At 42.3% G+C, this 24,002-nt stretch overlaps 1 protein-coding gene across 1 annotated transcript in view; it reads right to left on the bottom strand.

Moving 5' to 3' along the window:
* RPS6KA3 (ribosomal protein S6 kinase A3) overlaps window positions 1-24,002 on the bottom strand; it is a 157,225-nt gene that overhangs the window by 59,319 nt on the left and 73,904 nt on the right. Inside the window, 2 exon segments of the mRNA XM_073565856.1 lie at window positions 7,597-7,678; window positions 9,459-9,575. Of these exon segments, the coding sequence (XP_073421957.1) occupies window positions 7,597-7,678; window positions 9,459-9,575 (199 nt within the window).

Below are 24,002 nucleotides of genomic sequence, written 5' to 3'. Positions count from 1 at the left end.
CCCCTTATAATGCTGCACAGTGAGCGGCCCCTTACAATGATGCAGTTATTAGTGGCCCCTTATAATGCTGCACAGTGAGCGGCCCCTTACAATGATGCACAGTTATTAGTGGCCCCTTATAATGCTGCTGCTGCCTCAATAAAAAAAAACAAAAAAAAAAACCTATATGCTCACCTCGCCCCTGCTGCTGCAGCTGCTGCTCCTCAGCGTTGCCGGCTCTGCACAGTGACTGCTCAGGCAGATGGCACCTGCTAACTACGTCATGGCGCCCTCTGACCTGAACGTCACTGCCAGAGGAAGCAAGACAGCAGAGCAACGCGCAGCGGTGGAACGGGGGACAGGTGACTATGGCTCCCTCCGCTATACATACCTCTCCTAGCATGTCTCTTGCAGTCCCCGATGCTTATTCCATCTTCTCAGCGCAGTTCGTCCTGCTTTCAGCGGTCACGTGGAGCCGCTCATTATATATGCGCATATGTAATGAGCAGCACCACGTGACCGCTGAAAGCAGGATTTTGTTTTCAGACATAACATGGCATCGCTTCACTTGGGTCATATCGTGTGCCAAAAATGATTGTAGCTTTAATTTTCATCATTGGCCCAATATAATAGCCAAGCCATATAGTAAGCAGGTAATTATATTACCGTATATACTCGCGTATAAGCCGAGATATTCAGCCCATTTTTTGGGCTGAAAGTCCCCCTCTCGGCTTATACCAGAGTCATATACTGGGGGTCGGCCGGGCGGGGGTATAGGAGATCATACTCACCTCTCCTAGCATGTCTCTTGCAGCCCGTCGGTGCTTATTCCATCTTCTCAGCGCAGTTCTTCCTGCTTTCAGCGGTCACGTGGAGCCGCTCATTATATATGCGCATATGTAATGAGCAGCACCACGTGACCGCTGAAAGCAGGAACAACTGCGCTGAGAAGATGGAATAAGCACCGGGGGGCTGCAAGAGACATGCTAGGAGAGGTGAGTATGATCTCCTACACCCCCGCCCGGCCGACCCCCAGTATATGACTCGGGTATAAGCCGAGAGGGGGACTTTCAGCCCCAAAAATGGGCTGAATATCTCGGCTTATACGCGAGTATATACGGTAATATAATTACCTGCTTACTATATGGCTTGGCTGTTATATTGGGCCAATGATGAAAATTAAAGCTACAATCATTTTTGGCACACAATATGACCCAAGTGAAGCGACGCCATGTTATGTCTGAAAACAAAATCTGAGATGGATCTATAAGCTTCTGTACAAAAGGTACAAATCGCAGTTAAGAGGAGTGTAAAAGCCGCAGTGTACAATAACAGACAGATTGTTAAGTACAGACTGGCACTTTGCTTGAGGAACATCAAAAAAATCCTAAAATCCCTTGACCAAAATCTTAGGCAAACGGATCTCCTGCCTGATGGTGGCAAGGTATTATGTGCATGCCCTATACAGTTAAGTCCATATATATTTAGACAGAGACAACATTTTTCTAATTTTGGTTCTAGACATTACCACAATGAATTTTAAACAAAACAATTCAGATGAAGTTGAAGTTCAGACTTTCAGCTTTCATTTGAGGGTATCCACATTAAACCAAAATTAGAAAAATGTTGTCTCTGTCCAAATATATATGGACCTAACTGTATAATGCAGCAAAGACTGAAGCACTGAATCATATATGGCAGCAAGGGAGGATTTCACACATATGGCAGTCAAGGACAATGCCTCATATGGCAGCTCAGGATACAGTGTGTACGGAAAGTATTCAAACCCATTTAAATTTTTCAACTCTGTTTCATTGCCGCCATTTGGTAAATTTAAAAAAGTTCATTTTTTTCTCATTAATGTGCACTCTGCACACCATCTTGACTGAAAAAGCAAATGTAGGAATTTTGGCAAGTTTATTAACCCCTTAATCCCCAAGGGTGGTTTGCACGTTCATGACCGGGCCAATTTTTACAATTCTGACCACTGTCCCTTTAAGAGGTAATAACTCAAACGCTTTCATGGATCCCGGTGATTCTGACAATGTTTTCTCGTGACATATTTTACTTCATGGTAGTGGTAAAATTTCATTCAAATAAATTTTCCAACTTTGAATTTTTATGCCCTTAAATCACAGAGATACGGCACACAAAAAACTTGATAACTAACATTTCCCACATGTTTACTTTACATCAGCACAATTTTGGAACCAAAATTTTTTTTTGTTAGGAAGTTATAAGGGTTAAAAATTGACCAGCGATTTCTCATTTTTACAACACCATTTTATTTTTACAGCCCACATCACATTTGAAGCCACTTTGAGGGGTCTATATGATAGAAAATACCCAGAAGTGACACCATTCTAAAACAGCACCCCTTAAGGTGCTAAAAACCACATTCAATAAGTTTATTAACCCTTTAGGTGCGTCACAGGAATGTTTTGAATATTTAAAAAAAAAAAAAAATGAACATTTAACCTTTTTTCACAAAAAAAATACTTCAGGTTCAATTTTTTTTTATTTTACCAAGGGTAAAAGGAGAAATTGGACTGCAAAAGTTATTGTGCAATTTGTCCTGAGTACGCTGATACCTGATATGTGGGGGGGAACCACTGTTTCGGCGCATGGCAGAGCTCAGAAGGGAAGGAGCGTCGTTTGACTTTTTCAATGCAAAATTGGCTGGAATTCAGATCGGACGCCATGTCACGTTTGGAGAGCCCCTGATGTACCTAAACAGTGGAAACCCCCTACAAGTGACCCCATTTTGGAAACTAGACCCCCCAAGAAACTTATCTAGATATGTGGTGAGAACTTTGAACCCACAAGGGCTTCACAGAAGTTTATAACGTACAGCGGTACAATTAAAAAATCATATTTTTTCCACAAAAATGATCTTTTCACCCTCAATTCTTATTTTTCCAAGGGTAACAGGACCCTAAAAGTTATTGTGCAATTTGTCCGGAGTACGCTGATACTCCACATGTGGGGGTAAACCACTATTTGGGCGCATGGCAGAGCTCGGAAGGGAAGCAGCGCCATTTGACGTTTCTGGCTGGAATTGAGATCGGACACCATGTCGCGTTTGGAAAGCCCCTGATGTACCTAAACAGTGGAAACCCCCCACAAATGACACCATTTTGGAAACTAGACCCCCCAAGGAACTTATCTAGATGTGTGGTTAGAACTTTGAACCCCCCAGTGCTTCACAGAAGTTTATAATGCCTGGGCATGAAAATAAAAAAATCGTATTTTTTCCACAAACATTATCTTTTAGTCACCAATTTTTTTATTTTCCCAAGGGTACCAGGAGAAATTAGACCCCAAAAGTTGTTGTCCAATTTGTCCTGAGTACGCTGATACCTCATATGTGGGAGAAAACTACTGTATGGGCACACGTCAGGGCTCGGAAGGGAAGTAGTGACGTTTTGGAATGCAGACTTTGATGGAATGGTCTGCAGGTGTCATGTTGCGTTTGGAGAGCCCCTGATGTACATAAACTATTGAAACTCCCCACAAGTGACCCCATTTTGGAAACTAGACACCCCACAGAACTTATCTAGATGTGTGGTGAGCACTTTGAACCCCCAAGTGCTTCACAGAAGTTTGTAACGTCTGGGCGTGAAAATAAAAAAAATCATTTTTTTTCCACAAAAATTATATTTTTGCCCCCAATTTTTTATTTTCCTAAGGGTAACAGGAGAAATTGGACCCCAAAAGTTGTTTTGCAATTTGTCCTGAGTAGGCTGATACTCTATATGTGGGGGTAAAACACTGTTTGGGCGCATGGCAAAGCTTGGAAGGGAAGGAGCACCATTTGACTTTTTCAGCGCAGAATTGGCTGGAATTGAGATCAGACGCCATGTTGCATTTGGAGAGCACCTGATGTGCCCAAACAGTGGAAACCCCCAATTCTAACTCCAACCCTAACCCCAACACACCCCTAACCCTAATCTCAGCCCTAATGAGAAAATGGAAATAAATACATTTTCTATTAATTTTATTATTTTTCCCTAAGGGGGTGATAACGGGGGGTTTGATTTTCTATTTATGGCGGTTTTTATATTTGGCAGCTGTCACACGCTAAAAGACGCTTTTTATTGTAAAAATAGGTTTTTGCATCACCACATATTGAGAGCTATAATTTTTCGATATTTTGACCCACTGAGTCATGTGAGGTCTTATTTTTTCCGGGACGAGTTGACGTTTTTATTGGTACCATTTTCGGGCACGTGACATTTTTTGATCGCTTTTTATTCCGATTTTTGGGACGCAGAATGAACAAAAACCAGCGTTTCATGAATTTCTTTTGGGGGGTGCGTTTACACCGTTCCGCCTGCGGTAAAATAGATAAAACTGTTTTATTCTTCAGGTCAGTACGGTTACAGCGATACCTCATTTATGTCTTTTTTATGTTTTGGCGCTTTTATGCAATGAAAACTATTTTATATAAAAATTAATTATTTTTGAATCGCTTTATTCTGCGAGCTATAACTTTATTTTTCGCTGATGACGATGTATGGCAGCTCGTTTTTTGCGGGACAAGATGATGTTTTCAGCGGTACCATGGATATTTATATGCGTCTTTTTGATCGCGCGTTATTGCACTTTTTGTTCGGCGGTATAATAAATTATTTTTTGCTTCGCTTTTTATTTTTTAAGGGGTTCGCTAAAGGGGTTAACTAATGGGACAGTTTTATAGGGCGGGTCGTTACAGATGCGGCGATACCAAATATGTGTACTTCTATTGTTTTCTTTTTTTCTTTCCAAAAAATTAATTTATTGGGGAATTTTTTTTTTCTAATTTATTTAGTGATTTTTAAAAAATTATTTTTACACTTTTTTTAAAAACTTTATTAGGTTGTCCCAGGGGGGACATCACTGTCCTGTGACAGATCGCTGATCTGTCACATCACAGATCAGCAATCTGTCAAAGGCATAGACGCAGACTTCCTCATGCCTGCGCTTTGCAGGCACTGAGGAAGTCAGCTCCCTACAGGCCCCCGAAGGTCCCCATCGCCATCTTGGATCCGGGGACCTGTAGGGAAAGAGACCCCCGCAGCAGCGCTGCACATTGCGCTGCTGTGGGGGGCTCAGGTAAGCACGGAGGGAGCCCCCTCCCTGCCGATGCTTCCCTTTAACCCCCGGTACACCGCGATCGTGTTTGAGCGCGGTGTGCAAGGGGTTAACGTGTTGGGGGCGGTCCGTGACTGTCCCTGACACATTGTGCTGGGTGTCAGCTGTGATAATCAGCTGACACCCAGCCGCGATCAGCACGTGGGCGCCGCTGATCGTTGTGACGTACTATCCCGTCCCTGGGAATTAAGTCCCAGGGCACATGGACGGGATAGTACGTCACATGGGATTAAGGGGTAAAAATTGCACAAAGCTGGAATGGGCTACAAAGCCATAAGTAAGACGCTGGGTGAGAAGGAGACAACTGTTGATGCAATAGTAAGAAAATGAAAGATACAAAATGACTGTAAATCGACATCGATCTGGGGGCACCATGCAAAATCTCACCTTGCGGGCGATCCTTGATCATGAGGAAGGTGAGAGATCAGCCTAAAACTACACGGGGGGGGTGACTTAAGGCACCTTGGACCATAGTCACCAAGAGACCCATTGGTAGAGAGGATTCAAAAAGATATAAATAAACTGGAGCAGTGGGCAGCAACTAACAGAATGGTTTTTAACAGGGGAAAATGCAAAGTACTACATCTGGGCAATAGAAATGAAAAAAGCATATACAGAATGGGAGGAATAGGGCTAAGCAACAGCACATGTGAAAAAGACTTGGGTATATTAATAGATCACAGACTGAATATAAGTCAACGGTGTGATGCAGCAGCAAAAAAGGCAAATGCAATTCTAGGATGTATTAACAGAAGCATACAGTCTAGATCACGTGAAGTCATTATTGCCCTCTACTCCTCTTTGGTCAGCCTCATTTGGAATACTGTGTCAAGTTTTGGGCACCACATTTTAAAAAAGACATCAACAAACTGGAGCAAGTTCAGAAAAGAGCGACCAGAATGGTGACCGGTCTGCAAACCCTGTCTTATGAGGAAAGGTTGCATGATTTGGGAATGTTTAGCTTGCAAAAGAGAAGACTGAGAGGAGACTTAATAGCTGTCTACAAATATCTCAAGGGCTGTCACATTGTAGAAAGATCATCTTTATTCTCATTTGCACAAGGAAAGACTAGAAGCAATGGGATGAAACTGAATGGGAGGAGACGCAGATTAGATATTAGAGAACTTTTTGACAGTTAGAGTGATCAATGAGTGGAACAGGCTGCCACGAGAAGTGGTGAGTTCTCCTTCAATGGAAGTCTTCAAACAGAGGCTGGACAGACATCTGTCTGGGATGATTTAGCGAATCCTGCTTTGAGCAAGGGGTTGGACCAGATGGCCAAGGAGGCCCCTTCCAACTCTAACTCTATGATTCTATGTAACATTACGCCGTAAAGGTTTAAAATCCTGCAGTGCCCACAAGGTCCCCCTGCACAAGGAGGCACTTGTGCAGGCCTGTCTGAAGTTTGCCAATGAACACCTGGATGATTCTGTGAGTGATTGAGAAGGTGCTGTGGTCAGAAGAGACAAAAAATGAGCTCTTTGGCATTAACTCAACTTGCCGTGCATAGAGGAAAAGAACATCGTCCCCACTATCAAGCATGGAGGAGGAAACATTATGTTTTGGGGGTATTTCTCTGCTTAAGGGCACAGGACTACTTCACCGCATAAATGGGAGAATGGATGGAGCCATGTACCGTAAAATCCTGCGTGACAACCTCCTTCCCTCCGCCAGGACATTAAAAAATGGGTCATGGCTGGGTCTATCAGCAAGACAATGACCCAAAACATACAGCCAAGGCAACAAAGGAGTGGCTCAAAAATAAGCACATTAAGGTCATGGAGTGACCTAGCCAGTCTCCAGACCTTAATCCCATAGAAAACTTATGGAGGGAGTGGAAGCTTTGAGTTGCCAAGCAACAGCATCAAAATCCTAATGATCCCAATAATTTAGAGATGATCTGCAAAGAGGAGTGGACCAAAATTCCTCCTGACATGTGCACAAACCTCATCATCAACTACAATAAAAGTCTGACTGCTGTGCTTGCCAACAAGGGTTTTGCCACCAAGTATTAAGTCTTGTTTACCAGAGGGATCAAATACTTACTTCTCACTGCAAAATGCAAATAAATTTATATAAATTTATACAATGTGATTTTCTGGATTTTATTTTTGATATTCTATCTTTCAATGTTAAAATTAACCTAGCCTTAAAATTATAGACTGTTCAGGTCTTTGTCAGTGGGCAAACTTACATAATCAGCAAGGGATCAAATAAAAATTTTACTTCACTGTATATGGCATCCCAGGATGATGCCTCTTATATGGAAACTCAGCATGATGCAACAGTGGGGCAATGAAAGGCTTTGTACCAGGATCCAATCACTGCCTCATATTATAGGCAGACCGCCCAGCTCTTATTCTACATATCCGGGCTCCAGGTAACGCAGTGCTTGTGAAATATAAGCATGACTGGAGGAAACCATACAATGCACCTGCTTAACGCCAGGAGCAGAGCAATAAAAAGATCCAATATTTGACTTACCTTTAAGTGTGGCTTTTTTTAATACTTTCATTGCATATAGTTGCCCAGCATCAGATCCTGAGATTTTCCGCACAAGAAATACCTGTAATAAAAGATTGGATTCTGCGGTTATTAAAAGTAAATAGAAAAGTGCAAAGGATTCATTTTCAAGTATTGCAAGGCTGAGACGGCGGCCCTTAGGGGAGCAGCAGCTCAGTACTTAGACTTAATTTATGTGCCGAAACCTACACTTATTTCAGTCCTGCTTCCTGCGGAGATGGGTAGACACGGGCATACCCGACAGGTCACACTCACTTTAATAGATTTCCTTCAGATGTGATAGAATAGCTGATTGTTTCTCGCAGTTGCAAGGGGCAATTTGTTCTGTGCATGTTTGCAACTATTACTGTAATATTCTGGGAATACATGGCACACCGAATGAGCCCCTGACATGGATTATACATACAGCCCCTACCTATATGAACTACTGAGGGGATGGAAAAGAAGTGGGCTACCATGGAGACCACAGTATTGGTAGCAGTGAAGATGACCTGTAAAATGTTTCATCGAATGGAGAATCTCAAAACGAACAAATCCTGGCCCCATTCACCGCTAAGAACAGCCGATCACGGTGCTGGTGAAGTCAGGGACTCTCTATAGGGACTAATGGACTCTCTGGTCTGACTGATGGATTATCAGTGAACTCCTTGAGCAGCCAGCAACGTTCAGAAAAACAAAAACTCTGAACACTGTAAACAGCGCAAAATATTAACTAAAACTCAAAAATGCAAAAGTTGTCTCTCAGAGGTATATATATATATATATATATATATATATTTTTTTTTTTTTTTTTTTTTCTTTAATCCCACCTCTGGCTTTCTAAGACACTTCTTCTCGTGGGATTGGGGGGTCAAGAACATCAGAAATTAGGTGGAAGTTGCATCTGTCTCCAGAGCCATCCAAAGTTTCTGAACTATAGATAGTGATTATTGTTGTCTACTGCTATTCTTGTTCTCTAATGTGACTATCCCAAGGAACATCTCTAATTTCTTATCGCTACGGCCTCTTGCTCATAGACTGCTATGCAGAAAATGAATTATTTAAGGTAATGACACATGGGGACCATAAATGACTTGTCCTTCACCATATATCTTTATTTGATCATAGATGGAGCAGAATGGTAGACACTGGGCACAAACTGTAAGGGAGTCTGTCACAACATTCATGCTGCCCCAACCACAGGCTATGTGAATCCGAGCCGGGCTGCAAGATGACAGCCAGGAATGGCTTTCTCTGCAATGCTGTAGCATTTTAGAATGTTCACTTTGCAAATCCGAACAGGGACCATAAGGAGATCCAAGTAGTCCAGCACAGTCCTCAGCCAGCTTCTCCCAGCACCACTCCAGGTGATTGACCGGTTTCTCTCAGTGTACGCAGATGAGAGAAAACTACCAATCAGTTGGGTCGAGGTGGCGAGAAGTAGCTTGGGATTGCACCGGACTAAATCAGATCTATCCCTATGGTACCCGGCCGACTTTTCATACCTGGCTACAATGGTGCAGTCAGGCTCGGCTTCATGCTGCCTACGGTCCGGGCAGTAATTATCAAGTCGCATGTTTCTCTATAATCACAGATGGACTTTAGGGATTAGAGCAACGGCGATGTCAAATTTTAGAAGTCCAGCATCAGCAAACAGATGAAATATCGGTGCTTATTATAAACCAATTAAAGACACTTACACTTTATATGCACTTTGAATTAAATGGATTTATAATAAACGGAAATCCTTCATCTATTTAGAGATGCTGGACTGCTAAAAAGTAACCTTGATGTGGCCCATGAATGCGATTATAAAACATGAATGGATGAAACTTCACACTCACCTTTCCAAATGAGCCTTGTCCAAGTACCTTGAGAAGCTCAAACTGTGAGGGGTCAGCTTTCTCGCATCCTTCCTTAACATGATGGGTAATTGCTATTTCATTTATGCTGCCTTCATCCTATGGAAATTAAAAGCACAAAAATCATAAGGAACTACATCCAGCAAACCCAAGTCTAGCGTGACTAATAGAGAATGGCTGAGCGATCTCGCAGTAGCAGCAGTTTATCACCAAAATAATGAATGACCTAATATTACAGCATTAACACCTCGTGTCAGGGCTGCAGAGAACTGTTATGGTGAGAATGTAACACAGCAGACCAGGGCTTCTGTACTCCGTGATGGACTGCAGCCACGAACAGGAATATATTCCACAATCTATGTGTAGGATGCAGAGCAGAAGATGCACACACAATGGCAGAAATTAACAACCATGAGACGGACTGCACCAATATGGATCCTGGCTCCATCACATTCTACATTATCAATTTGCAGCTTTAAAGACCTCTGTAAAAGTAAAAACTAGGGAAAGAAAGCCTTGTCTGTTTTTTCTGTTGACAGTGTCTCAATCTACACTTTACACTGTCTTCTATGGAGACTAAAATAATGAAGGCGATAAACGCTCAAACTAAACAGCAATAACAATGGCAGTGATATGTGTTAACACAGACTGAGACATGAGGCCTATGTGCACGTACTAATGTACATGTCAGATAGGAGCGAAGAGCAGCCGATCAGGGCTGTGGAGTCGGTAAGCCAAACCTCCGACTCATCAATTTCCATGACACCAACTCCACCAAAATGGGCTCCGACCCCACAGCCCTGCAGCCGATGACGTGCAATAAAATGCACTGACAACAATGAGAGAACGCTGCACAAAGGTCCTCTTATTTCTTCACGCACAATAAGGGGGCCATAGGGCAGCCATGCACCTCATACAGACATCAGGCAATTATATCCCACCCCATGAACATCTCCCCCATTGCTGGATGGAGCGTGCAGGAGCATAAGCTTCTCTTAGACATATCAGATCATTCTTTCTCAGAAATCTACTAGTGGAGAAGAATCGAGATGCCCCATAGGTTGTTGCGCACTCTCAAAAAAATCAGTGCCTTCTGCTGGTGCTAACTTATGTGTATGGTCACCTATATATATGCTATTCTTTTACGACCCATTTAGCACCACATGGACTATATCACCATGGCAGCCATATTTTAGAGGAAGGTAGTATTTTTAAAAATGTAATTTATTAAAGGAACCTGTCAGCAGGAATTCATCCCAAACTATTTCTATGCGCATGCAGCTCCTGAAAAGGCAAGTCCAACCATAACCTCAGCCAGACGGTCCATTATTCCATTACCGAGGAGTTAAATGACTAGAGTCGATGCCAACACTGATTGTGGCTGATGCAGCAAGTTGTCAGCTACAGGGTGCAGCTGACAGATACAGGATTGTCACCCGCTGGGGGATGCTAGTCTTTTATATCGCAGGTCAGTAAAAAGATGTATTGGTGGTCACTAAGGGGTTAAAAAAACCCACGGATTTGGTATTGCTGTGATCCGAGTCCAATCTATCAAAACATAAAATAAATTAATCCAAATTAAAAAAAACAGCGTAACGAGAAAACAAAAATCAAAATGCCAGATCTCCTTTGTTTGGCTGCTGCAACATTGCAATAAAATACAATAAGACGAGATCAAATTATTGTATCTATCCCAAAATTGTATCAATAAAGACAGCTCACCGAGCAAAAAAAATAAGCCCTTACACAGCCCCTTATCCTGATAAATGAAAACGCTACAGCTCTTGGAAAATGGTGACATAAGCCATTTCTTTCTTACAAATTTCTGATTTTTTTTTTTTCACCATTTAAATTAAAAACAAACAAACAAAAACAAACCTATAGATCATGGTCAGGAAGAATAACCGAGGACTGTGCTCTAGAATTGGGAAATACAAGTGTTTATGAAAACACATGCCCTGACAGCCCCTCTTTAGAGAGGACTTAATAGTAGGCTGGTAATGCACACGATTATACAGTCTGGAGAGGTCTGCGCTGCGATGAATTATACAGCACCGTGCAGACAAATGCTATTTCATTTCTGAGTCATTCATACGACCCTCATAACATATGGCATTACAACACGCCATCTGCCAACAGAAGGGAGAAGCACAAATCACAGGAAGGCGCGTCGTCTGCTGGGCGTCCTACCTTGCTAACCAGGCCATGGTAGAGGCAGCCTGTATGTTAGGAAACACAGACAGCACCGTAACACCTAGTCACAGACACGGCAAGGTGAAGACCCCACTAAAGACGCGGCTTCGCGTTCAGCAATGGCAATGCAGCTTTTGATTATTTTTCTCTCCTGGTGATTTTAATGGACTGTGCAGCAATTTTGCCTGTGGTCAGCGTTGAGTTGTGTGTTCCCTTTGGTGACTCGCGGTTCTCACAACGAGATCACACTTTGATTGAACGAAATGTAGAGATCCAGCAGAGCGCCACACTTTTATCTTAAGGGCACATGAACGTAGATAACAGAACAGATCAAATCCAATGTGAAACCCGCTGACTGTACGGGGGCCTGTGGTGCCCTTTAAGTTGGCAGCTTTTCTTTTACATACTGTAATATCCTTTTTTATGGCACCTCTTTACACATACCTAGTGTTATACAAGATCTGCACACTGATCATACCTTGCAATTAGCAACAAGGCTGCCAACTGTACTTCCTCCTCAAAGCCAGACTTCATCGCCTTTGTAAGGTCCGGTTACATCAGTAGATGCCCATTCATCTGACAATACGCCTGATTACTCAGAGCAGGATTCAGCCCACAAGTTACTATGCCTACCTTTACTTTCTTGTATCCTCTGTATGTGCATTGTGTTCAGATTCCCATTATATTCTCACACTAACCCCATGGTGGCCATTGCCTAGCAGTATTTACCATTCTAAGCATTTATACCAGATTCAAAATACCTTTATCTATACTCTTTTTTTTTTTTTTTTTTTTTTTTTAAGGTTTTACATCCTCGTGTCTAAACTGTGTTCCAAATTATTATGCAAAAAGAGTTTAGGAGTGATAAGGTTAGAATTTTTTTGTTTGTCATTTAAACTCATTGATGGTGATGTGTGTCAGGGCTCTTTATATCACTCAAGCAATTGCAGATACCTGTGCAAATTAGTCTGGCAAGTGTGTCCAAATAAAGGCAAGGCTACTTAAGAAGGCTGTTCCACATTATTAAGCAGCCTACATTTTTTGCCGAAATGGGAAAGAAAAAGGATGTGTCAGCTGCTGAGAAGCAACAAATTGTGGAGTATTTAGGTCAAGGCATGACTACAATCAACATTGCCAAGACACTTCATCGTGATCATCGCACAATCAAGAAGTATGTAGCTGATTCCCAGCACACACGTGTGCGTGCTGATAAGGAAAAATTGAGGACTCTTTCCAACAGGCAATTGCATCAGGTTAAAAGAGCAGCTGCAAAAATGCCTTGTCAAAGCAGCAGACAAGTTTTTGAAGCTGCCGGTGCCTCCAACGTCCCCCGAACAACAAGATGCAGGGTCCTTCAGAGGTTTGCAGCGGTGTGTAAGCCATCCTGTCGACCACCTCTATCCACTGCACACAAGCAGAAACGGCTCCACTGGGCCAAACGATACATGAAGACTGACTTCCAAACTGTTTTGTTCACCGATGAGTGCCGTGCAATGCTCGATGGTCCAGATGGATGGAGTGGAGGATGTCTGGTTGATGGACACCCCATTAAAACACGGCTAAGGCGCCAACAAGGAGGAGGTGGAGTAATGTTTTGGGCTGGAATCATGGGGAGAGAGATTATCGGCCCCTTTAGGATCCCTGAAGGGGTAAAGATGAACTCCATAATCTATATGGAGTTTCTAAAACAACACTTCCTGCCATGGTTCAAGAGCAAGAACCGTGCTTTCCGCAGCAAGATTATTTTCATGCATGATAATGCACCGTCTCATGCTGCAAATAACACATCTGCATCTCTGGCTGCTATGGGCATAAAAGAGGACAAACTTATGGTGTGGCCACCATCTTCCCCTGACCTCAAACCCATTGAGAACCTCTGGAGCATCATAAAAAGGAGTGTCTATGATGGCGGGAGGCAGTTCACACCTAAGCAACAGCTCTGGGAGGGTATTCTGTCCACATTCCAAACAATTGAAGCACAAACCATCCAAAAACTGACAAATTCAATGGACGAGAGAGTTCAGAAGCTTCTTTCGAACAAGGGGTCCTATGTGCAAATGTAACATCACCTAGAATAAAGTTTTGACTTGAAAACTGTTTGATTTCATTTTGTAATAAGCTGATAATGCTTATAATTTCACAATTGACCATTTTTTTGTTCAAAATAAAAATAAAAAGGTTGAAAACTCTGCTGTGCATAATAATTTGGAACATGCATTTTGAGTGTTTATTATGACTACATTCCCTGCTAGCAAAAATGGAAGTGATCAATTTTCTCCGCATATAACGCTACCAGGCAGACAGTGGTTCTGATAATTATCAATTCCTCATGGCCACACAAGGGAATTATCTTCCATGCTGAAACAATAAGACTTTTTAGCACGTCAAACCACCAAAGAATGTGATGGAACGGAAATTCCAGCAGGACATCAAGTAGAGATGGAAAGAATACAAAGAGAATCTACATGTCAGTGCCAGTACTGAGTCTACTGACCATCATGAGCAGTGTGCCAAGAGGAACCAGAACTACTGGAAATTGAAGAGGATTGGGGGCTGAGGCAACTACCAAACATCAAAGCACCTGCCTGATGGCAATTCTACAGAGTTGCTCAAAACAGTCCCAAGAGCCTAACTGATAGCACTATGCCAGAAGATCTGGAGGACTTACACATAGCAAAAGGACAAGAAAAGATCAGTTTTCATCTAACTGCAGAAGAAAGGCGATGAAAGGGACTGTGCCAACCATAGAACCATTGCCTTGATCGCCCACGCTAGCAAGGTGCTTCTAAAGATCATTCAGAAGCGCTTGGGCAACATCCTGGAGAGCAGGGCTGTGGAGTCGGAGCCTATTTTGGTGGAGACGGTGTCATGGAAATTGAGGAGTCAGAGTTGGAGTCGGAGGTTTGGCTTACAGACTCCACAGCCCTGGTATGAGGGAGTCGGAGAGTCAGAATCATTCAAATTGAGGAGTCAGAGTTGGAATTGGAGGTTTGGCTTACTGACTCCACAGCCCTGCTGGAGAAAGAAATTTATGAAGCCCAAGCAAGATTCTGTAAGGGCAGGGAAAGAAGAAACTATCTGTGCCTCATTGATTATACTAAGGCATTTGACTGTGTTGAGCACGATAAGCTTTGAGAAGCACTGAGTGATGTAGAAATGCTGGAGCACATGATTAGGTTAATCAGGACACTGCAACGATCAAGGTGGTACAGTGCAAACCAGTTATGCAGATACAGAATGGTTCAACAGCATAGAGGGCACAAGACAAGGATGCATCCTTTCTACTTTTCATTTCAACCTCTATGCAAAAGTCATCATGATGAAGTTGGGGGTGAAAATAGACAGAAAAACCATCAGCAACTTGAGATATGCAGATCATACATCTCAGCTGGCAGAGAGAGTGAGAAGGACCCAAAGAAGCGGATCTTGAAGTTGAAAAAAAGAAAACAAGATAATGAGACTTTACCTGAATAACAAGAACAAAATTATGACTACCACAAATGAAGTCCACATAAAGATCAAAAAAGAAGAAAAAAAAGTGGTTGATAGCTTTGCTTTTCTTGGGTCCCTTGTTAATCACAGTAGTGGTTCCACAGCAGAGATGAAAAGTCAATTGACACTAGGGCATTCAGCCAAGGTCAGCATGGAGCAAATTTTGGAAGTGCACGGACATCTCAGTCACCGTGAAACAAAGACTGATCACTGCAATTGTGTTCCAAATTGGGCAACATATGGTTGTGAGACAAGGACACTCTGGAAATCAGACAGAAGAAAAATTGATGCATATGAGCTGTGGTGATAGAGAAGACTTCTATTAATGCCATGGACAACTAGGAGCAATAACAAAGATGTTCTTGATCTTATGAACCCAGAATTGTGGACATGGAAATTCAACAAAAAAAAAAAAAAAAAAAAAAAAAAAAAGATGCTAACTAAAATCGTCAATGGTAAAAAGAAACGGAAGACCAAAGGCAAACCGACTGGACACTATCAGGAATGAACATTTAGCAATTCAACCAAGCTGTGGAAAACAGGGCGAAAACTGGCCTACATATTACCCATGGGTGGGCTGAATGGATAAAAATAGATTATTAGAGGGGAAATCAAAAACAAAGATCACTGGATTGCTCCTTTAAAAGTATTTTTTCATTTGGGGGGATATTTTTTTAAACATATCTGTATTAAAAATAAAAAAAAGAAGGTTTTGCCATTTTCAGACAAGCTACTGGGGCTTTATTTAGTCTCCCAACTTCTTTTATTAGAAGTTTCCGGGTCATGCCCCAACCCTATCTTTTGTATGGTCATTGTGAACTGGGAGAGGGTTGTGCAGAGTCGGCTGTAACACCCCCTATAGTGTGGTTGGTTGACCCTTGTTACCAGTCATTGCAATTCAGACTGATAAACGCAGCCTTGCGGAAAACACTTCTTGAAAGGATCAGGACGTACGAGTTTAAAAAAAGAAAGCCACAGTAACTAACCAGCGTGAAAATTGCAAAATTTCTATTTCTGCAAAACATTTTTAAAAAATAAATGTTGCCCAAAATCCTGATTTCCACAATAGGTCATTTTTTGAACATGGCTCTCCTTTAGAGTATGTGCACACGCTGCGGATCCACAGCGGTTTTGGCCTTGCGAATCCACAGCAGTTTCTGCTGCATTGTACAATACCATTATAATCAAAAACCGCTGAGCACATGCTGCGGATTTTTCCCAGCGGATTTGCTGCGGTTTCTAATCCGCAGCATGTCAATTCTTTGTGCGGATTCCGCAGCGGTTTTACACCTGCTCCATTGTACAGGTGTCAAACCGCAGGTCTTTTGACCTGCAGATTTACTTGCGGATTTTGCAAAATCCTTGCGGAAAACTCCGCAGCACAATCTGCAACGTGTGCACTTACCCTTAAGAGTGAGGGCATGTTCAAGAATCTGGTAGAAAAATACACATTAAAAAGTATAGATTTCTTTGAGGCTTTATTGCAGAAGAGCAGTGGCTATAACATGGTGAAATGCACAACATATGGTATGTCGCAGATTTCAAGTGAGCAGGCCTGAGCACTTTAAAGGGAACCGGTCAACAGTTTTGGCCGATATAAGTTACGGCCATCACCTTTCAGGGCTGGTATACAGCATTCTATAATGCTGGGTCTGGTCCAATAACAGCGCCACATTAAACCATGGGATGAGTATGATATTGCGACCTACCTCTAATGAACTGAAGGCGCTGCACTGCAGTACCACAAACCACCTATGCATTGGTGTGGCACTGTTTTCTGGAGAAAGTTTTTGTAAATCTGTACAGAACCCTAGAACTAGAAGTGGGAATCTGTAAATGTGGTCTTCTTGCAGGTCTATGCTAAACATTACAATATGGATCATATTTACATGGCAGCATTTCTAGGCTGTATACAGACACATGGATTTAGGAGATTCAATGCAACTACCCAAACTTCCATGTATTTTCTTTTTAAAAAGGATCTATGTATCTGTTACTATGAACTCGTTACAAGTCTTGTTTTATTCCGGTTTTGTGGATCGGAAGCAGTGAATCCATGGAGCCTGGTTACAAATGGAAGACACATAACAGCTTTTTGTGTCTGCAAAATCTGAATGCACCCTACAATAAAAGCATTTGCGAAGACCCGCAAATATTAAAATGGGGGGATCCCTAGCATAAAAACAAACTAAACATCAGAAAATCATTTATCAAGAAGGGAAGACATCACAAGCCTAAAATTGTAGGTGAAAAACTGCAGACATTTGTCAGGGCATTAACCATTCATGAAGCTGATCTAAAGCCACAAGACATTGATTTTTATGGCTCATAAAACTTCACATAATCACAAGAAAATATGCCAGCAATGTGCAAAAGAAATACAAGAACAAAGCAGTTTATACTAACCTCTGAACTCAACGTAGCTTTAATGACGGAGACAATGTGACTTGCAATCATGTGGGTCTTGTGACAGCACTTCCTTCTCTTAACACTGAACCTTTGTATGACATTACAAGTAGGTATGTGTTACCCAAAACTACAGGCTTTTCAAACGAGCTTTTTAGACAATTTTTCAATCAGTGACCCCAAAATTGGATAGACCAAATAGTCCTATGGACCTTAAAAAGCTGCTCAGACAACTCTAGGAGTCCATTTGACTAAGATTTTACGTAAACAAATTATCTATAAATATATTTTTTACATCAGGCTAAGGGTCCCGTTACACGCTTCAAGATGCAGCGATCCCACCAACGATTCGACTTGGATGGGATCACTGGGACATAGTTAGCTGATCGCTGGTGAGCTGTCACATAGACTCACCAGCCATCAGGACCAGCAAGCAAGCTGGTATCTAAGGTAAACAGCGGGTATCTAAGAGCCGCGCGGCTTAGATAACCACTGTTTACGTTGGATACCAGCTCCCAGCGTCGCTGATCGCTATCGGGAGACCAGCGATCAAAAAATGGCCCAGGACATTCCTGCATGATCAGCGATACCCGGCGAGGGGGGGCGGTCACTGATGCGTGCCACACACAGAGAGATTGCTGGCGAGATCGCTGTGGCGTCACAAAATCAGCGATCTCGCTGTATGTGACGGGGCCTTAAGATTATGTTCTACTGCATGTTACCACTACGCTCAGGGTATGATCAAAATATGTAATACGCATTCTCTGGATGTTTCCAATGAGGTATATAGAAGGCCAAAGTGAACTTTTGGCATATATATTGACACGGTATTTAGTAAATTACCTATTTTCCATGCAAATGGATTGAAAATGAGGCATACAAATTGAAGTCAGGAGACCCACAACATTCCGGAAATCACAGTCCGTAAATACATAAATGGAGATGTGTAAAGCCAGCCACACTTGGAGGTGGCAAAAATATTAATCATGACAAAATTGAATCATCTTCGTTATTTTATAACATGTTTGACATGTGTAGAATAAAGGGCATTAACTAGAATACTCATGGAGGTCAAAACCAAAATACAGAGGGTGGAAATTCATATGCAAGTCTTGAAGCTACAGCACGGGATCACAGTCGCTGCTTTCTGTGAGGAAAAATGTTCAAACACAGGTAGGTAAATGTTCTACCGCACAGAAAAAAGCAGCTGCAATTCCACGTTGCTCTGTTTGTATACTCTTTTGTGGTACCTGCACGGTCAGACACATTCATTACACAGCACATAATAGGGGCACATTTATAAACAATTTATTTTTTCTGGAAGGTTTACGAACATTTAATAAACTGTACATTTGTTTTGAACCAATGAATCGGACCCCTGTGTGTGCACCAGTGTCAGAGCAGATTCCCTACAAAATGCACTGCTCACAAAACTAAAGGGAACACAAATACAACATCCTAAATATCACTGAATGAAATATTCAAGTTGCAAATCTTTATTCATTATATAGTGGAACGCCTTGAGAACAATATAACAAAAATGATCAAACTATATCAAAATTAATATCCCATGGAGGTCTGGATTAGGAAGGATACTCAAAATCAAAGTGAAAAATCAAATTAAAAGGCTGATCCAACTTCAGTGGAAATGCCTCAAGACAAGGAAATGATACTCAGTGGTATATGGCATCCACATGCCTGTATGACCTCCCTACAATGCCTAGGAAATTATACTCAGTGGTATATGGCATCCACATGCCTGTATGACCTCCCTACAATGCCTAGGAAATGATACTCAGTGGTATATGGCATCCACATGCCTTTATGACCTCCCTAAAATGCCTAGGCATGCTCCTGATGAGGCGGTAGATGTTTTCCTGAGGGCTCTCCTCCTAGACCATGGATTAAAGAATTAGTCAACTCCTGGACAGTCTGTGTTGGTGGATGGAACGAGACATGATGCCTAAGATGTGATCTATTGGATTTAGGTCTGGGGAATGGCCAGGACATTCCATAGCATCAATTCCTTCAACATGCAGGAACTGATGACACTTCAGACACAATGCCTAGCATTGTCATGCATCAGAAGGAATCCAGGGTCCACTGCACCTGCATATGGTCTCAAAATGGGTGTGAGGATCTCATCCCCGTACTTAATGGCTAACACATGGAGGGCTGTGTGGCCCTCCAAAGAAATGCCTCCCCACATCATAACTGACCCGCTGCCAAACAGGTCATGCTGGAGGATGTTGCAGGCAACACAACGTTCTCCACAACGTCTCCAGAATGTCACATGTGCTCAGTGTGACTCTGCTCTCATACATGAAGAGCACAGGGCACCAATGTCAAATCTGGCAATCTTGGGGTTCTCTACAAATGTCAATCGCCCTGCACTGTGTTGGGCTGTAAGCACAACAACCACTTGGGACGTAAGGCCCTCATACCACCGTTCTGGAGTCTGTTTCTAACAGTTTGAGCAGACAGATGTTAGTGGCCTACTGGAAACCATTTTGCAGGGCTATAACACTGCTCCTCCTTGAAGAAAGGAGGTGGTAGAGATCCTGTTGCTGGGTTGTTGCCCTCCTACAGCCCTCCCACGTCTCTTGGTGTACTGGCCTGTCTCCTGGCATCTGCTCCATGCTCTGGATACTTTGCTGACAGACACAGCTACCCTTCTTGCCACAGCTCACAATGATGGGCCATCCTGGATGAGCTACACTACCTGAGCAACCTCTGTGGGCAGTAGACACTGTCTCACGCTACCATACAGTTCCTCTATGCTTCTGGCCTATCATTGTCGACCTTCCCCTATTATTATTTCTCACTTATCTTTTATCATTTGAAAGCACAGGCTCCTTCTACATCTTGTAGGCATTTATTTCATGCTTTGTATCAATACTAGTATGTAAATTGGGATTATTCTGATAGGGTTTATTAAGTGCAGATCCTCCCAAGAATCCAGCCTATTATAAACATGAGAGAAATATGTATCATCAAACACTAACAAAGTGATCCTGAAAAAGTGAATGCAATAAAAATATAACAGCATGCCAATGTTATATGACATCATGACCTTAGGTCTGTTCCTGTTCGCCTGCATTCTAGAACTAACCTTTGCTCCTAACATAAAAGAAAGTCCTGTCTGGACTGTTCAAACAAATAGGAAGACAAGAAGGGTTCGTCTTTGTAGGCAATTTACACTGCTCAAAAAACTAAAAGGGAACACAATTACCACATCCTAGATGTTACCGAATGAAATATTCCAGTTGCAAATCTTTATTGATTACATAGTGAAATGCGTTGAGAACAATATCCCATGGAGGCCTGTATTTGGAATGATACTCAAAATCAAAGTTGAAAATCAAATTCCAGGCTGATCCAACTTCAGTGGAAATGCCTCAAGACAAGAAAATGATATTCAGTAGTGTATGTAGCCTCCACATGCCTGTATGACCTCCCTACAACACCTGGGCATGCACCTTGCCACAGTTCACATTGCTGTGCCATCTTGAATGAGCAACACTACCTGAGCAACTTTTGTGGGTTGTAAACACCGTCTCATGCTACTGTATAGTACCTCTAGGGGTGAGAACAATGATAAAATGAAGAAGTGACCAAAACAGCCAAAAAGGATGAGAACAGAGAAATGGTCTGTGGTCACCCCCTGCAGCACCACTTCTTTATAGGCCATGTCTGACTAATTGCTTATCATTACTACCTGTTGTCTGTTCCATTTCCACAAAAGCAGGAGAAATTGATTCACAACTGGTGTTGCTTCATACCTGGACAAATTCATTGTGTTGAAGTGTTCCCTTTATTTTTTTTGAAGCAGTGTACAAGTTCATGATATAGATAAATGGGGGGAGAAAATAGTATAAAGCACAACTTTTTATTGTAAAGGAGACCACCCACATTGCTCATATGAAAGTTCAATAAGACTGTAGAAATAATGGGGTGGAATTGAAATGTTATTCCAGTGTTATACACCTAGGTGGTAATATTCTGTAAGAGTCCAATTTCTGAAGACATCATGTAGGAGACGCCAGCATTACTGTGCATGTTCCATTTCTTATTGAAGCCCCCAAGTCACTGTGCTGTAGATTACACCTTGCTATCGCACCTTGATGCTGCTCGGCATGATAGCATTAAGTGTTTTCACAGATCACAAAGGATTTTACATAACACAGACAGATGTGTCAACACATCATCTTCACAAAGGGCGAGATACTTATGTATGTACTCCCAGATAATTTTAGTTCCAGCTGACGAGCGTGTGACATTGCTGTGGTGTCTATTAGAGATAATGCGCCTTGTCTACCGGTATTAGCATCTTCCCTATGATTTGCTTCACAAGTCAGGCAACCAAACCAGTAACATATTTGCTTCTACATTGGTACGCAGTATACATAGGACTCCGGTGGCGTTGATAATGACAATGGCAAACTGTATTCCCAAGAGTATTGGGGTATGTGCACACAACCTAGTTTTCAGGAGGATTCTGTAGCGGAAATTTCCTGAAAACCTATCAGAAAACGCTTCTATGCCTAATATGCATATGAAAATGCTATTGAGTATCTTGGAGTGGTCAGGTTTTTAAAAATGGAAAAAGAGGGGAAAAAAAAAGTGACTGGATGATACTTCTGGTGTTCTCCGCTCACAAAACGCTCAGTACTTTACAAGTCAATGGAAAAGCTCAAAAGACATCTGGACAAAAACAAACTTAGGCCACTAAAACCAAAGGTGTTATGAATGGGTCACCGAGGAGGAAAAAACAAAACAAGATAAGTCCCAGAAAAACCAGAGAGGTTGGTAACTATGCAGATTGCAGATCCCTGATCCTAACCACACAACTAGCAGCAGCCGTGGAGCGTTCCTACGATGATCCTAGATGCCTCCTCACCGCCGGAGGACTAAATAAGCCTAAAGCAAGAAAGGGGAAAACTAACTACCCCAGAGCAGACCCCAAAGTAAAGACAGCCCCCACACATGTATTGACGGTGAAACAAGATGAAAACACAAACACAGGCAGGAAAATAGGCTGCGCAAACAATGGGGCCCAAACTAACTAGAAAGAACAGGAAAGGAAAGACACTGCCTGCAATCTGCCAAAAACCCTACAAAAATAAAGTCCAACACTTCTGATAACAAAATTAACCCTGAAGTCACTAGACTTCTCCCACTATATCAGCACTCTGAAATATTCTGAGACAAAGCGTGGAAATTCACCACAGCCCCACCCGGGGCTGGCTGACCACACAAAAAACTGAATAGACCAACAAAATCAAGTGTGAACATTAGCAGAAAAACTTAGCTTGAAATGACTGGAACAGAGCTGAACACCAAGAGCTGAAAAGCCAGAAGGAATCACCGGCACCAGAAAAGGGCGTCGGCTGACTTAAATCCAGTCTGAAATTCCTGAGGTCCAATCGTCATCCTCATTATCAGGTGGCAGATCTCTACTGATTAAATCAGCCTCACTACCTCCTGTTACCACCAGAGGGAGCCTGGAAGGAGAACTCACAACTGGTAGACTAGAAAATGAACTCACAACACAAAGGAAGAACTCCCAGGAATCATCAACAACAAAAAGACACAAGAGACACTTCATGACCAGCTTCCTGAAGTATCTTTTTGCTCAAAAAAATTTGGCAGTTTCGTCCGAGTAGAAAGGATCTGTCACCAGATTATTGCCATCTCATCTGAAAGTGGAGACCCTGAATACTGTGATGTGTCGCCTACTGGACTGCTTGTTGTAGGTTTGCTAAAATCAGTGGGTTTTTTTTTTTAGGAAAATATCACTAGAGGAGTAGTAAACCTGCTGCCACACAGTGCTCAATATTCATGAGCTCTATAAAACCATGCCCCCACCACTGATTGGCAGCTTTCTGCCTATGCACAGTTCACACAGAACGTAGTCAGTGGTGTGCACGGGGTTATACAGAGCTCAGCATTCAGAGAATGGTAGATGTGCAGCAAATGGAAAAAGAACACCTGTTTTATCAAAACTGCACCAAAAAGCCAAGAAAGTGATACATTGCTGGCATCCCTGCTCTTAAATCATGTTGCGCTCAGATAGGGTAGAAAAAAACCTGGTTACAGATTTTCTTTAAGACCATGAACCTGGTATTGCCCCCAACACACAGCTAGACCTTAGTATATTTGTACACCACTGCAGTTTTAAACTTTCCCCATCAACTAGATGGAGGCTCTGATCCGCCCAATATTACAGAAACCTTAACTATAGGCACGGACAGGTAGTTCTGCAATGGAATGGCTGCTCTACATATGGTTTGCTAGTAATGAGCTGCTGGTGTGGATAGGGCTCTGAAACATTAGACCCACGCAGGTGCAAACATAAGCATAAATCACAATACCGCTCATATAAATACTTGGATACCTTGCAGCTTCAATTCACGGCTACAGAATACATAAAAG

Source organism: Dendrobates tinctorius, unplaced genomic scaffold, assembly GCF_039654945.1.
Source record: "Dendrobates tinctorius isolate UK_male_01 unplaced genomic scaffold, ASM3965494v1 ptg000016l, whole genome shotgun sequence".
Taxonomy (NCBI): domain Eukaryota; kingdom Metazoa; phylum Chordata; class Amphibia; order Anura; family Dendrobatidae; genus Dendrobates; species Dendrobates tinctorius.
This window is presented reverse-complemented; position numbering and strand designations above follow the sequence as displayed.